This window comes from Falco naumanni, chromosome 6 (assembly GCF_017639655.2).
Source record: "Falco naumanni isolate bFalNau1 chromosome 6, bFalNau1.pat, whole genome shotgun sequence".
NCBI lineage: Eukaryota > Metazoa > Chordata > Aves > Falconiformes > Falconidae > Falco > Falco naumanni.
This window is the reverse complement of record NC_054059.1, coordinates 72,660,970-72,675,528: the sequence shown is the minus strand read 5'-3', so window position 1 is coordinate 72,675,528 and position 14,559 is coordinate 72,660,970. Positions and strand designations below refer to the sequence as shown.

At 54.4% G+C, this 14,559-nt stretch overlaps 1 protein-coding gene across 9 annotated transcripts in view; it reads right to left on the bottom strand.

The window, feature by feature from the left end:
- Positions 1-2,657: 2,657 nt before the first annotated feature.
- NCOA1 (nuclear receptor coactivator 1) overlaps positions 2,658-14,559 on the bottom strand; it is a 179,517-nt gene continuing 167,615 nt past the window's right edge. For 5 of the 9 annotated variants that reach the window (XM_040597984.1, XM_040597980.1, XM_040597986.1 and 2 more), the window contains 8 exons: positions 12,246-12,414; positions 8,971-9,285; positions 8,705-8,806; positions 7,224-7,623; positions 6,214-6,388; positions 4,918-5,101; positions 3,983-4,072; positions 2,658-2,843 (listed from right to left, as the gene is read on the bottom strand). In XM_040597984.1, the coding sequence (XP_040453918.1) occupies positions 2,676-2,843; positions 3,983-4,072; positions 4,918-5,101; positions 6,214-6,388; positions 7,224-7,623; positions 8,705-8,806; positions 8,971-9,285; positions 12,246-12,414 (1,603 nt within the window). In that variant the 3' untranslated portion in view covers positions 2,658-2,675. Of the gene's footprint in view, positions 2,844-2,933; positions 2,991-3,982; positions 4,073-4,917; positions 5,102-6,213; positions 6,389-7,223; positions 7,624-8,704; positions 8,807-8,970; positions 9,286-12,245; positions 12,415-14,559 lie in introns of all 9 variants that reach the window. The other 4 variants (XM_040597985.1, XM_040597987.1, XM_040597988.1 and 1 more) reach the window with 3 other exon arrangements.

The following is a 14,559-nucleotide window of genomic DNA, read 5'->3' as shown; positions in this document are numbered from 1 at the left end:
TGTGCCAGTGTTACCTTAACTGATTTCTGCGTGCAGTCAGCGTGCTTGCTTGCACATCTTCCCCTACCAGAACAGGCAAACTTTTAGATTCTGCCACGTTTGAAAATGTCTCTGCTGCTTTTTAGGGGTGAGTTTTCCCTTGAGCAGCCCTTTGAGCTTCCCCATCCGTCTGTCTGTCCATCCCAATGGCTGCTGCCCCTGTGCCCAAGCTCCACAAGCGTGGCCTGGCTGCAGGCACGGCCGTCTGGCTGGCTCTGGTTCTCCCTGTGAATTCGGCGCTGGTTCCGCTGCCGGCATGGCTGCGCTCCGGCGCCTCTCCCACCTCTGCCTCTTGCTCCCTGGCTGCGGAGCCACGCCGGATCGCTTTTTCCTCCTGCACCAGCGAGGCCGGTTTGTCCGTGATCTTACTGGCACCGAGCTGCGCGATGAAACCCTGCGGGAGCCGCACGAACGGCAGATGGCAGCGTTGCCCGGCGAGCGGGGACTCGCAGCCCTCGGCCTGCAGCCTTCTGCCTCCTTTACAGTAAAAATATTTGAAATGAGCCACTCGGTTAAAAAAAAAAAAGTTTTTAAAAAAGCGCATTGCCAGCTAGGAGTGTGCGCGCCCCACGTCTCCCCATCCTGGTCATGCTGTTAATGGCGCTGTGGTCATGCTGTTAATGGTGTTGTCACCCCCAGCCCCCCGGGTAGTTTCCCAGTTTCCAGAGCACAGAGCAGTTCCTCATGGCCTTGAATCCAGGGCTGGAGGCAGGAGCCGTGTGCCTTCTTGCTGTGCTCCGCCGGAGACAACCCAAGTCATTTCCACCCTGGTGTTACGCGCACCGGCAGGCCCCCTCACGGTGCTGGGGAGCACTCACCCACTAAACCGAGCACCGAGACCGCACGTAGCCCCTGCTACGGAGTGGAACGGGATCTGGGGAGATCAGAAAACTGCCCCAGAGCCGTTTTCACACCTTGTCAGACACCTGGTTTAATAAAAAAAACAATGGTGTCACTGCACGGAGCAGAGCTGCGGCATGGGGTCTGGTGCCCACCATCTGCGCCGTGCTCCAGCGGTAAATTCGGTGACTCATAACCACGCACTACAGATCTATTTTCTCTTCAGTGCTCCGGGCTTTAAGACAATGTTTTTGCCACCAAGCGGGGCACACCGGCTCATTTCCAGCTCCCCAGCATGATGAACCGTGGTGACAGCAGGGTTCCGGGTGTGAGGATGGGGTGACCCCTGGCTGCCTACGCCTCCTGCCCCGGCAAACAGCCCCAGCACCGCTCTGGCATCCCCGTCGGCACAGAAACAACGAAACGTTAGCTGGCAACTCTGGTTCTTTTTTTTTTTTTTTTAGTTTGTCTTTTTTTTTTTTTTTCATCTTTAACTCTTGCAAATGTCAATCAACAAAGCTACACATTTTTCCACACACCAGCGCAATTTTTAGAGGGAAAAAATTCCCCTGTAGCCACCCCCCAGTAAAAGTCAGCAGTGAATATTAAAAGCGACCCCCAACTAAAAGAGAAGAAAACAAATTTATACAGAGCTCAGAGCTATTTACAGTGACAGGCTTGAGGGGAAAAAAAATAAGCTATCTCCCAACAGAGAATTCAATTATTATTATTATTTTATTATTATTATTTTAAATAGTTTAAGCTACCTCAGCTGTTAAACACAATCAAAGCAGAAAGAACTGACTGCTTAATTTTATTTAATATTTAATCAGAAAATTTTATCTACAATAATTGACAGACCCCTCCCCCCATCCTTCCCCCTAAAAATTATTGCAGTTTTTTCCCCAAACTGTTCTTGTTTTGTCTTTGTCTTTTTTTTTTTTTCCTCCTCCTGTTGTAATATACACATTGTAGCCCCCCTCCCCATTCTGCTCGGAGGCCTGAAACCAGCATAAAACATGGAAAAAATGGTGGGTCAAAATACTCTTTTTTTTTTTTTTTTCTTTTTTTCTCTTTTTTTTCTTTAAAACCGACAAACTCACAATTGCTAGAAAAAGCTGATTGTACGCACAAGCGGGCTGGGGCGGAGGGGAGAGAAGGGTTGGTTGTTTTTTTTTTTTTTAAGCGTGAATAAAAAACCGGCTTTTCCCGCAGAAGTCCAGCGCCGATCCCCTTCTGTGCCCCGCGCCGAGACGTGATCAGTGACAGATCCAGCTGAAACTGAGATTGCTCTTTCTCCTCCTCCTCCTGCCGCCGCCGCAGTCCTCCAGCTGCCTTCTCCCCCTCCCTGCCTCCCCGAGAAACCTTCCTCCAGATTAAGAAGCCAGCAAAATGATTACAAAAATAAGAATCATCTGTAATTTTGGCTCAAGAAACCGACTGTCCCGCCTCGTCGCTTTGCTGACATCCAATGCCTTTTTAAAAAAAAAAAAAAAAAAAAGAAAAAAAAGGGGGGGGGGAAGGAGGGAAAAAAAAGAGAAAAAAGGGGGGAAGGAGAAAAAAAGAAAAAAGGGGAAAAAAGGAGAAAGGAAACAAGAAGGGGGGGAAAAAAGGGAAAAAAGGAACACCCCCCCCTCCCCCCCAGTAAAACACACCCCCCCCTTTTGCTCCAAACACTACGAGCTGAAGAATGGCTGCGGGTTGAGATATCAAAAATCTCAGAAAAATATATAATATATATATTTATATATCTCTGTACGTCTTCTTATTTAAATTTCACATTCCTCGAAAAGCGATTATTCAGTCAGTAGCTGCTGAAGAAGGCTCTTCTGCTGGCCCGGCGGTGGTGGTGGCCCGGCGGCGTTTTTCGGGGTGCCCAAGGGAGCCGGCGGGTTGAGGTAGGGATCTCCTACCAGATTCACTGTACACTGTACGTCGGCAAAGACCTGAACCTGTTGTACCTGCTGGGACACAAAAGAGAAGAGGGGATTTAGCGGGGCCGGGGCAGGGGCCGGCGGCGGCGGAGCTGGGTACTACGTGAAGTGGAAACTCACTAGAGACTTCCTCTAGTCTGGAGCCACCCCAGAGAAGAACTCTTCTGTCTTCTTGTCCTATAAAAAGAAAACCGCTGCAACTCATTCGGCTCTGCGAGGTTCGTAACGTTGCTCATCCGAAAAAAAGGGAGAAAAAATGGATTTTTGAGGGGGAAAAAAACCAAAAACACCAACCACACCCCCAAAAAATAAAAGCCCAGCCTGGCATCCCCTGGGAGAAGGGGAGCCGCGGCGTGGTGGCCGCGTCGGTGGTCACGCTGCAGCACGGGGTGGCATTGGTGGTGGGCGAGGTCCAGCGTGGCTGTTTGATCAAAATTAAGAGCTTAGGTGTGTCTTGGCTGTGCTGCCGGTGCGTCCCTACGGGCTCTGTGAAACCAAGGCTGCGCTATGGGGAAGGGGGAGGCGACACTGCGATGCCGGCGGATTTTGGAAGAGATGGGGATGAACCAGATAGTCCCTGGGAGCTGGAGGCATCTGTGCCGGGGAGTGGCTGGGCACGCTTTGGTGGTGCTCAGTGCTGCTCAGAGGGACAGGCAGCGTCCGGCAGCGCTGCCTGCAGGGAGGAAGCCTCCCCCATCCAAATTTCCTCGCTCCGCCGCGCTTTAATGTGGTGCCCTGGCTGCACCCCGGTGGCGCAGGGGTCATTGGCCGCTCTGGTGACGGCCGAGCCTAGGAAAGAAACCCTCCCCGCTCGCTGTCAGCCCAGAGCCAGGGCGACGGGCGTTTAACACCAACACTTCTTTATTTCTCCAGCTCAGCCGTGGCATCACCGCTCTTCCATGCCAGCAAGGAGGCTGAAAATGCTCACGGCAGTGGCACGAGTTTTGATGCGAAGAGGGTTTGCGAGCGGTGCCGGCGTCCCGAGGGCTGGCTGTCACCCAGCGCCGGTGGGACCACGGTGGCTTCAACCCAACCCTGCTAACCGGGGCCGGCACCAGTGGACACCAAGCCTGCCGAGCCAGTACGCCTGGGGCCGTTCAGCCTTTATCGGGGGGAGCCCGTCAAACTCCTTGGGGTACCTGAGATGCGCTTAGCAGTTTCTTACTGACCTGCGCCCCATCTGCTTCTGTTTTCAAAAGGTCAGTGGAGGAAAGCTGGTTGCAGTAAAGGCCCGTGGGTCTCAGCGCCGGGTCATTTACCTGTCAAAAGCAAGATCCAGGCTCAGCTGGAGGGGCACTCAATGCCCTCAGGCTGAGTTTTGGGGAGCACTTGGGGTGAGGATGCTCACGGATGGAGCAGTGCCAGGGGACTGCGCTGCCAGAATCCTCCCCGCACTGTGAGCTGCAGGGTTTTGGGGCATCGGGGAGGGAGATGCCAGTGACCAGCTGGGACCTGTTACAGCTTTCTCTCGTCTCCTGCACCTTTGCCTGGGGCTGCTGCCTGCTCCGGGGGCATCTCACCACCCAGGGAGCATGAAATGCCACCTAGCTGCTGAGCTGGGTGAGCAGGGGAAAAAGCCACCAGCTCAGCCCATGCAGGGTGCCTAGCTCACGGGAGGGACAGCCCCCCTCCTCGCCAAGCCCCACCGCTTCTCTCCAGGGAGGCTGCAAGCCCCAGCCTGCAATGTCCCATGCAAAACCAACAAGCCAGGAGCTTAACGGCACCGAGAAAAATGCCAGCAGCTAAAAAAGTTGGAGGCATCTCAGTCTGGTCTAGGGAGGATCTCATCAAAGGGCTGAGACTGGGGAAAGGTCCTGTTATCCAGCTGTTCCCATTCCCCATCCCAAGTTTTCCCAGCTCCCCGGGGATGCATGGCTACAAACGGCCCCACCGCCAGCACACCACGGGGGCTGCAGGTGCTGGAGATGCTTGGTGCACCCGAGGACCCCACTGGACACCCCGACACAGTGGCAAAGCCAGCGGAGGCAGCCACACCTTTGCCACTTCCCCCTTGGGACACCAGTATCCCAGGGCCAGAGACGTGACCGCAGAGCCCCTGGGCGCTGGCTGACGGTCCCGGGAGCAGGGACAGTGTGGGACTGACCTGCTCCGAGCACATGGAGTTCATCCCGGGCATCTGCAGTGAGTTCATCTGCATCTGTCCGGCCATGGGGTTCATGTTCTGGACGTTGGTGTTTCCTCCCGCCATGGAGACGGTGATGCTCATGTTGTTGTACATGCCCTGCTGAGCAGGCGCCGGCTGGCTCTGCCCCGCTTGGCTGAATACACTGCGAGAGAGAAAAAAACCCATTACCCGTGCGTAAGTGATGGTGGCAGGCACCCCGAGGTGTGGGCTGAGCCCCTTGGTGAAGACCAAGACCACCCACGGCAGAGAGCCAGCAGAGCGGACGGGAGCCCTGCCAGGCCTGGGGACAGCAGGAGGGACAGGGAGGTGTGAGAGGTGCTGCCTGCAGCAAGGTTAACCAGCATGGAGGCTGGGAGGAAGGGAGGTGGCCGCTGTGAGGACATCCACCCTCCACTCCTGCTGCAGCAGGAGGCTCCTTGGGGTGACACCAGTGCCAAGAGAGATATCGTGACAGTGCTTGGGGCTGGATTAAGGGTCGGTCAGATGCAAAGTCCTGGTCTATGTGACACCCCTTCGTGCTCCTTCCACTGCCCTCCTCAGCGTCTGGCCATCCCCACTTCTGCTCCAGGCAGGAGGACAGCTCGCTCTCCATTGCAAGGCAAGGTGAAGCGTCCCATTTCCAGCAGAGCTCCCATCTCATCTCACCCAGCCCAGTAACCTCCTGCTCTCTGCTGCTTGACCAGGACAGTTAGCTGAGCTACCCTGACAGACCCAAGACACAAAGCAAGGCATCCCCCAGGTGAGCTTTTGGGGTATTTTTCCCCATTTCTGGAGATCTGAAGCTCAAACCTGACTCATGCAAAAAAGGCAACGAGTCTGCCAACTCTTCCCATTTGCCTCCGTAAGTCAGAGCTGGACATGTCATACGAGGGTCGTGCAGTGACCTGGGACTGCTGGTCTGGACTCAATTTATTGTCATGTTTCCCAAGGCCACTTCCACAAGGTGTAATTAAGCCACTTGTTTAATTAAAAGCCAACGACCTGCTTCACGTCTTCCTCAACACACGTGACCATTCATTTAAACACTGGGGGGTTCTGGCCACCTCCGAGCTGAGGCAAAGATGAGGACATGAGTTGGTGACATCTGGAGAACATCACAGTAGGAGACTATGGCCTGAGCTCAGCACGTGTCCTCAGCCAGGTGTCACTTGGACACCATTGCCCCTGCCAGAGGACCACGGTAGGTGTCACCTTGCCACCTTCTCTGCCTGACTGTCACCCGTGTGCTCCAGGTTATCCCCACCATGATCTTACTTGCTGTTCCCCATGGCTCCCTGCTGCCAGGTCTTCATGTCAGGCGACTGGTAGCCCGGTGTCGGCGGAGCTGGCTGCAGCATGGGGCTTTGCGAAGGCGGGAGCTGGGGTGACATCAAGGGGCTGCTGGGACTGAGCGACGGAGCAAAGGCGGGTTCGCTTTGCTGACCCATGCCTGGAGAAGAACAGACAGTGTCAGCAGTGCCCAGACCCCTGACAGCAGCCCCAGTTCCCTCCTCCTCCCTTGCAGCTGCTGGCATCGAACCAGAAACATCAGCTGTGACCTTCGGTCTCGAGGCCTCTGGTTTTCATTTTGAGCAGCTGTATCGCTCAAATGCAAATATTTCAGGGATGAAGGAGCCGGGAAACCCCCCCTCAAGTGGTTTCCATCAGCAGGTGTTCCTCTTTAGCGTCACACCTGGCTGGAAAATAGCCAGAGTAATGATGGGATGATGCCAAAGAATATTCCTGCGGGGCTACTGCAGCCACCGAGCAGTTTTCTCTACTCATCGGTGACATCCACCTTGCTGAGACCCTGCACTGAGGCTTGAATGTGAAGACCTTCAAGTTGGTGCTTGTCTGTACACAATTCTGCACCGGCTCACCCATCTCATACCAGCTTGGCCTACACAAGAGGGGTAAGGTGCCTGCAGCTCATTTCAGCCATCTAAGCAAGGCTTTGGCCTCTTTCAGAGCACATATATATATTTAAGGAAGCGCAATTTAGAGGACTGCCTTGCAGTTTGATTTTCAAGGGAAGAGTTGTGGAATTATTTTCCCAAAGGATAGATTTGAGGGTTTTTTGAGTTTCAACCAGAAAAGCTCTCTTTGGGAGGTGGAGACCAGAGACCATACCAGTATGCAGGCTGGGTGAGGTGGCTGGGGATGAAGCCCGGGGTGATGGGTGAGCAGGGCTGGGCTGCAGCATCCTCGGGGGTCTCAGCTCTACCCTCCACCTCTCCCTCCCCACCGCCAGATGGCTTTCCAGTGCAAGCAACTGCTCCAAGTACCTGATCCCGAATACTGAAAGATGTTCTGTTGCATCTGCGGGGTCATCCCAGTGCCGAACTGCCCTCCGACGCCGCCCATCATCCCCCTGTTCACCATGCTGCTGCGGTTAGCCAGCGCGGCCTCAGGGTTGGATGCCAACGGCGAGAAGGGGCTGGTGGAGGTGGGAGGGTTTCCTGGGGTCGTACCGTAGTTTGGGGGGTAAGGGAACTGCTGTGGGGGTGCTTGGGGCAAGCGAGCGGCTCCAATCTGCACTGGGAGCCCGGCAGAGGGAGGGAGGTTGTTTCCAAAGCTTTGCTGCCTCATCAGGATGGCTCGCTGCTGCATGAGCTGCCGCTGCCGGTGCTGCTGGCTGTAGAGCTCGCGCTGGCGCTGGGCCAGCATCTGGGCATTGAGGGGAGGCTGCGGGGAAGGAGCGGGATGTCCCAGTTATTACCATGACCCTCTGGTTCTGGCAAACAGCTCAGACCTGACCCTCCCCTCCCTGGTGCAAGAGCCCTGGGTGCTCCCCTTCCCCGGCTTGGGGTGCCCGTTCTCCGTTTGCAAGGCAAGCTGGAAAACCCCCAGAAGGCTGTAAATCGGCCCATTTGCACCACTGCAGGGCAGAGCAGGTTGGAGATACTAAAGATCTGCCTCTGCACGTGCCAAATGGCAGATTTCCAGGAGCTGGAACATCCCCCAAGCTGGGAAAACAGGCTCTTGGTCACCTGGCTGCCACCAACCACCCCTCTCCCCCATGGAACCCACTTCTCATGCCCTCACCAGGATGCTCCCACGTGCCAGAGCCCAGGATTCCTGACTTTGACTCTTTCGGTTGCAAGATATTAAAAAAACCCAACCCATCCCATGAGCTCTTCCATCACCACAGGCCCATTCCCGATATGGCCGAGCCAGATGCGCTGGAATTAATCACTTCAAAAAGCCTGACAAAGCCATCAGCGGCTGAAATCGGCGCTCTGGTGGGCACCGTTTGGTCCCCATCCCTACCGCCAACGCTCCCCACGGCACGATAGGGATGTCACGCTACTTCCCAAATAGGCAAAGGCTTCTCCGAGAAGTGGAATAAAGTCACCAGACCTTTCTACCTTCTCCTCATACCCAGCAGATGTTTCATCCACTTTATTAGAAGCCAAACAAGAACTTTAGGGCCTGGGGACTTGCAGGATCATTAAGAAGCTTCACTGGATTCTTGTATTTAAAGGACGACATTTATTTCTTAAAGATCCTTCTCAATTAAATGCGTCAGCACATCCTTCTCTAAGTAATAATGAAGTATTTATACCTTAAGCAGGCGGAGGAGCTGGAATAAGGGTGAAGCAAAAAAGAAAAACCCACAGCAGCTTGTCTTGCAGCCCCCTCTCTGCACGAGGGAGAATTTCTCATAAATGACAGAGAGGAGCGAGCCAGGCTGTGCTAACGGGGAGGGCATAGGTATTAATCCTCAACTTTTCCCAGCTGGAGGACCGTGCCGCATCCTCCTTACCTGTGGCGTGATCTGCTGCTGCATCCCCGCCCGCATGTTGATGCCCACAGGGGAATTGGCTGCAAACTGGTTGAGGATCGCCTGCCGGTTTTGATGGATCAGCTGGAGGGGAGAAAAAAACCCAACAGGGAGACCTTCAAAATTCCAGTTCAGGAGCTTCCCACCCATCCGATCCCTTCCAACGGGGATGTCTGGGCTGCAGGCGGTACTGAGGGTCCCTCCAACCCCCTGCCCGCGGCCCTGGAATGCAGAGGAGGAAGAATTACCTGCTGCTGGCCCTGCAGCCGCTGCTGCAGCTGAAGTCGCAGCTGGTTGGGGGCCGTCGGGGGTCTGTTGAGCGTCTGCCGGGGTTGCATGGCCATGTTGGTGGGGAAGGCGCTGCGGGGCGGCGGGACCTGCACCGGCATGGGTCCGAAGGACGGCTTCTGCCTGACCATGCCGGGGAAGGCGCCGGGGAGGTTGGTGGTGGGAGAGGCGGAGGAGTAAGGCTGGGGGTACATGCCGGGTTTCTGCTCCATCATGAGCGGTGGGGTGGCTTGTTGGGGCTGGAACCGCTCTGTCAGGGCTTCCAACCCGCCGCCCTGGTGAAGGCAAAGGGGGAGGAAAATATCACTCCGGAGCCCCACCGGCACCCGATCTCTCCCGGGGGTGCTCGCAGAGGACGGAGGACATGGCGGGCACGGGGCAGCTCGCTCGGTAGGATGCTGCTGCCTGGAACTGTCACCCCCTGGGCCAGGCTCCAGCCTGTGCGAGCACAAGCGCTGCATCCTGGAGGCCATTAAACACCCGCTCCCCAGGGCTTAGCCGACCTAAAAGGATGGGAATGATTTCTTCTGGCTTGCTTGGGAGGAAAGACCAAGGCCAGGCTTTTCGGAAGGGATCAGGGCTCTTCTCCCTGGGCTGGGGGGGGGTTTGCAGGTTAGCAGTAGGCGATGCTGCCTTCCTCTGCCTCCCTCTGCCTCAACAGGGTCTGCTAGCACCGAGCTGCTCATCTGGGCTCCGAACAGCAGCGTCCCTGACTGGACAGACCCTAAGCTCAGAGGACTGACCCAACCATGGGAAATAGTTTCTGCTGTCTCCCCTTTGCTATTTCTGTGCAGCCTTGGAGGCTTGGCTGGAGGCCAAGTGAACACTCTTTCGGGTCTCCATCTGCCCCAAGAGCACCTGTGTCACAGTATGACACAGGCCATACGCAAGGGTGGGAGCCACGGACCCCCAGGGCTGGGAGAGCTCACAGGGAAGCATGGCTATACTCCAGTACTGCTCAGACACCCCTTGCTAGGAACCCACGGGAGACAGAACCTTTTGGTCCATTGTACAGCCACTCCTGAACAAATGAGCCATATTACAGCCAGGGGACAATTTCCACACCAGCAAATCATAAGAAGATGTTCTGCACTGCTCTAGCTTGGCTCAGGCAGAGAAATAAGTGTTTGAGCTATCGACCCCACCAGAAGTAACACCTTGGAGGCAGAATCCTTAATCCAAGTCCCGCGGATTGAAAGAAAGCTGTGCTAAGTGAAACCACACACAAAACCACCCCCCAAATCCCACTGCCTTTGGGATTTGGTTAGATGGTGCCAATGAAAGGACTGAGGCTTGAAGGCAGGGAAGAGGGTATGGGAATGGTGGTGGTGAAAAATATATTGCTTAGGATCAATTAAGATGGTAGTGGTGAAAAATAAATCGCTCAGATAAATTAAGATGGAGCGTATATGGTTCAAGGACTGGATACCAGGACATAAACCAGCTGTGTGCAATGGCCAGAAACCACAGACCTGCTGAAACGAGGCTCTTTTTCTCTCCCCAAACTACTCAGTTTCCAGCTGCCTCCTGATTAAACTGGGTGCAGGTATCTCCAGCACTCCATCCCACTGGTCTGTGGTAGCACGGAGAAGATGGTGGGTTTGGTGAATTCAGGGGATCCAAACCCCTACCTGCCAAGAACACATCCTGGAGGGGAACTATCAACACGTTTACTTCCCAAAGATGCCTTTATGTTGACGTGTTGTTTCTCTAAAGATGTATTTCAAGCAAATATTTCATGGAACTATTTGAAATATTTCTGAGGTTCAGCCGAAGCCGTGGAAAAAGCCCAAGATTGCCAATAACGAAACATTCCCTGGATGGGAGCAAAGCTGGTTTGGGGTCTAAACATGAGATAATCTCCCCGAGCCAGGTGCTCTTTGGCCAGGGAAGTACCGGACCAACGTGGGGATGCTTGGCAGCATCGGCTGCCACCGAAGGACATCTCTCATCCAGCGCTCTGATGCTGCTGGAGCCTGTCCGGTGCAGGAAAGGGTTGCTGGGGAGCTTGCCAGCTGAGTCTGCAAAACCCTTGTGAAAACACTGAGCTGTTGCAGCTGCATCTTTGGCAAAAGCATCTCTGATCCTATATATCAAAGAGGCTGAATTACACATAACTTTCAAAAAAACCCCAGGCAGGCGGTGATTTGGGAGGCACAGCCTTGAGAAAAGGGATGCGGCAAATACCTGACTTGGGCATCAATTCACTGACAGGTCCCCCAAAATGCTTATGAAAAGATAACTCCCCCCTAGCAGTGGTGGGGCTGCAGAAGGAGATGTGCCACCTCTGGGCTTAAACGATGCAGGATCAGGCCCAGAGCGGCCCGATGGATTTGCTCTGAGAAGCTTCTTCCTTAGGACATCCCATTTATTAACAGGCTTTTGATTTGGTCCCTTGCTTTGGAAAAACGCGTATGTGTGAGTGCTCTGAGGCACGGAAAAAGAAACCACTTGAAAACAAATCCCAAGCGATCCATCTCATTTTCCACGTCCCTTGCTAGCTCCCCTGCAGCCAGCTTTCTCCCCCTGCCTTGCCCTGTTATTTATGAAACCCTGAACCCTTCAGAGGCATCTGCCCCCACGGATATCTGCAAACAGGGAGTCTTCACCGGAGCTCAGCTGCGGAAACCAGGGCCCCAGCGCTATCCGAGTAAGACAGCACCACTAAAAGCAAGCCTCTTTTTTTAATTATTTTTCTCTCCCTGCGGTTCAACCCGAGACAGAAGGGCAGCTGCACTGTAAGCCAATCTTGATAGTAAGGGCTGCACGGTTTCATACCAGCGAGGCCATTAGATATATTATTAGGCAGCACAACCCAGGCTCAGGAATCCCAGGCTGTGGGATTCCAGCTGGAAGGCTCCTCTGTGCCCTAATCCCCCTGGTAAGGTGGGGAAGCGGGACAGCCTGCCAGCTCTCCCCGTTACACGAGCTGCCCGGGGCTGAAACCACTCAGCCGCCTCTTTGCCAGGCTGCCGGTTCTCATGGGGGATCGCATTTGAAAAGTGGAGAAATGAGATATTGTATTTCACGGGGCTGTTTTCCAGTTTTTTTGGCGGGGGGAGAGAACCGCGTGGTGTTAAGTATCATCTCTGAATCTGATGCACTCGTGTGTTCCCACTCACATCTGGCCTCCCATTACCAGATGTTGGAAATCCTCCTCCATGCTCATGTCAAGCCTCAGCATCTGGCCCCCTATATGACCTCCGACAGGTCCCATGAGTGGTTCTCTCTTTACCTGGACCAGTTTGTCAATCCCCAGAGCTCGATCCAGCTCGGCCAGCTCCGTCTCGTCTTTGCCGCTGAGGAAGGAGACGAGCTGCTCGAGCAGGGCTTTCTCGTCGTTCCGACCCTCCGGCGTGGTGGGAGGACACAGGAGCTCATCCAGCTGGGAGGTGATGCACTGGCTGCAGAGAGGAGTCAAAAGAGGAGGCGCATTAAGGATTATGAAGCAGGGAGGAGGCTGAGCAGGGAAGATGCTTGAGCGACACGGCCCCTGCAGCCACCGGGACTCACTCCCACCCTGCTGCATCATGCCAATCCCATGGGACGCAGCCTCGTCCCCCAGCTCTGACCCCAGCTGAGCCCACTCAAGCTCAAACCCTGCGCCAAAACCTGTTTTTAAGGATGAACCTCACCAGGAAACACAGCCCGGACAGCGGTTCGGAGAGGTTTGGGAAGGGAACTTTGGTGCTTTTGCAGGCTCTGCTCCTGCGGGCGTCTTGGGCAGGACAGCGGGAGGCAGAGCAAAACTTCTGCCGGCACAAAAGTGGGGAGGCTTGGATGGAGCTGGAGCAGCTGGAAGCTATGCAGCTGAAGGCAAAGGGGAATCTTTGAGCTGCAAAAATAAGATTTCTGCAAAGCTTGCTCAATATTCTTTGGGAATAAGATTAATATGTAATGAGAGACATTCCAATGACGTGACTAATTGGAGTCAATCGGATTTGCAGGGTCTGACACGATGAAGAGAGCCATGGCACATCACGCTCCCAGAGAGGCACAAAGGCGAGGGCTCGAACATGCCAGCAGTTCCCAAGCAGCAGACATGTTTATCCTTTTAGCTCCAGATGAGGACCAGATGTACAGTAAGGAACTGAAGCCAATCTGACCGAGACCGCTGCAGCCAACACACGCAGCCTAATCCAGGGAAAAGAAATACTCGGCGCTGGGATTTCTTAAATTGCAGAGCAGGAGCAGAGAGGGAAGTGGGGAGACAGAGGTGAAAGGCAGGGCTGGTTTCACTCTGTAGCCGAGGTCCTTGCTACTTGCTGCTTTTCTCAAACTCAGTTTTTCAGTGCCAAGGTCAAAGGACAAAGTTTGCTGCACAGACATCGTTCTGGCAGGAGAAAGGGAGGACAGGCTTCTTCTCCACCTTAACCGGCAGCTAGAGGAGAAATTCAGGTTGCCACCACCCTTTCAGCCCATGCTGGACCTCTGCATGGATGGCAAAAGTTGGTTTATGAAGAGATTGTGGGGATAAAACCAGCTTTACGTAGTGAATAAGCTTCCAGTGTGTCCTGCTTTGCAGCCCAATCCAGCCTGCAAAGCCTTCCCCTCTCCTCTCCTCCAGCACCATGCCATGGTGGGGTTCAGATGAGTCTCTGGACAGACAATGGTGGGGCAGAGATCCTGGACCCCATGCATCATGTCCCTGCCACACTGGTTTCGCCTTGCAAAGGTTTTCTATCCACCACAACCTTTCAGGCCTTTTTAAAGGTGAAAACTCTGATTCTGCACGCGGTGTGGAGGAGAAATTCAGCTGCTCACAGAGACGGTGTCAAAGGCTGCTTGAGGTCCTGTAAAGCATCTCCCTGCCATGGCCTTCAAGCACTGCTCCAAAAGGCTGCAGGTCTCTGGCCCTGCACAGATGTCCTAGAAACCTCAGGCATCTCAGATGGCACTGGGTGCCAGCGCTGAGGCAACTGAATTGGGCCCTGGGTGGCATGTTTGACCTTGGGGGATTAGAGGAACGCGTGTGAGAACAGCGACTTGGACTTGCTTTGAGGAGCCTTGGACCTGGCCCAAGGTGTCCCTCTTCTGCAGAAGAAACAAGAACACTTACGCTTGGGGACATGAGAGAGGAGATGTAGTTGTCCCACTTTATTAAAAGGCAAAGGCACAGGAGGATTTGGGGCACAGGAGAATTTAAAAAGGAAGCTCCTGTTTCCCAGGACACCCGGTGCTGGGAGATCTGGGCAGCACCAGCTCCTTAAACAAGGCCAGGACCTCAGCCCACCTCCAGTGAACCTCTCAGCTGGGAAGCCTTTACAACGCCCAAAGCAAAAGCTCTGCTCGTTTGGTCTTTGCTAAAATTATTTCTTGGTCTGGTAATATCTGCAGTCCAAAGATTCTGTCTCCTTGCTCTGACCGCAGTCTCTGTCAGGTGGACAGGCAGCTGCTGGGACCATGGGCATCTCCCAGGACAAGTGTGTCCTCCCCAGCTGGAGCACATCTGCAGGTCTTGAGGACTAAATTCCAGAGGCTTTTCACCAGCAGAATCTCTTCTCTCAGCTGCAGAGGAAGCAGAGTTTTGCAGCTGATCACTGTGCTGC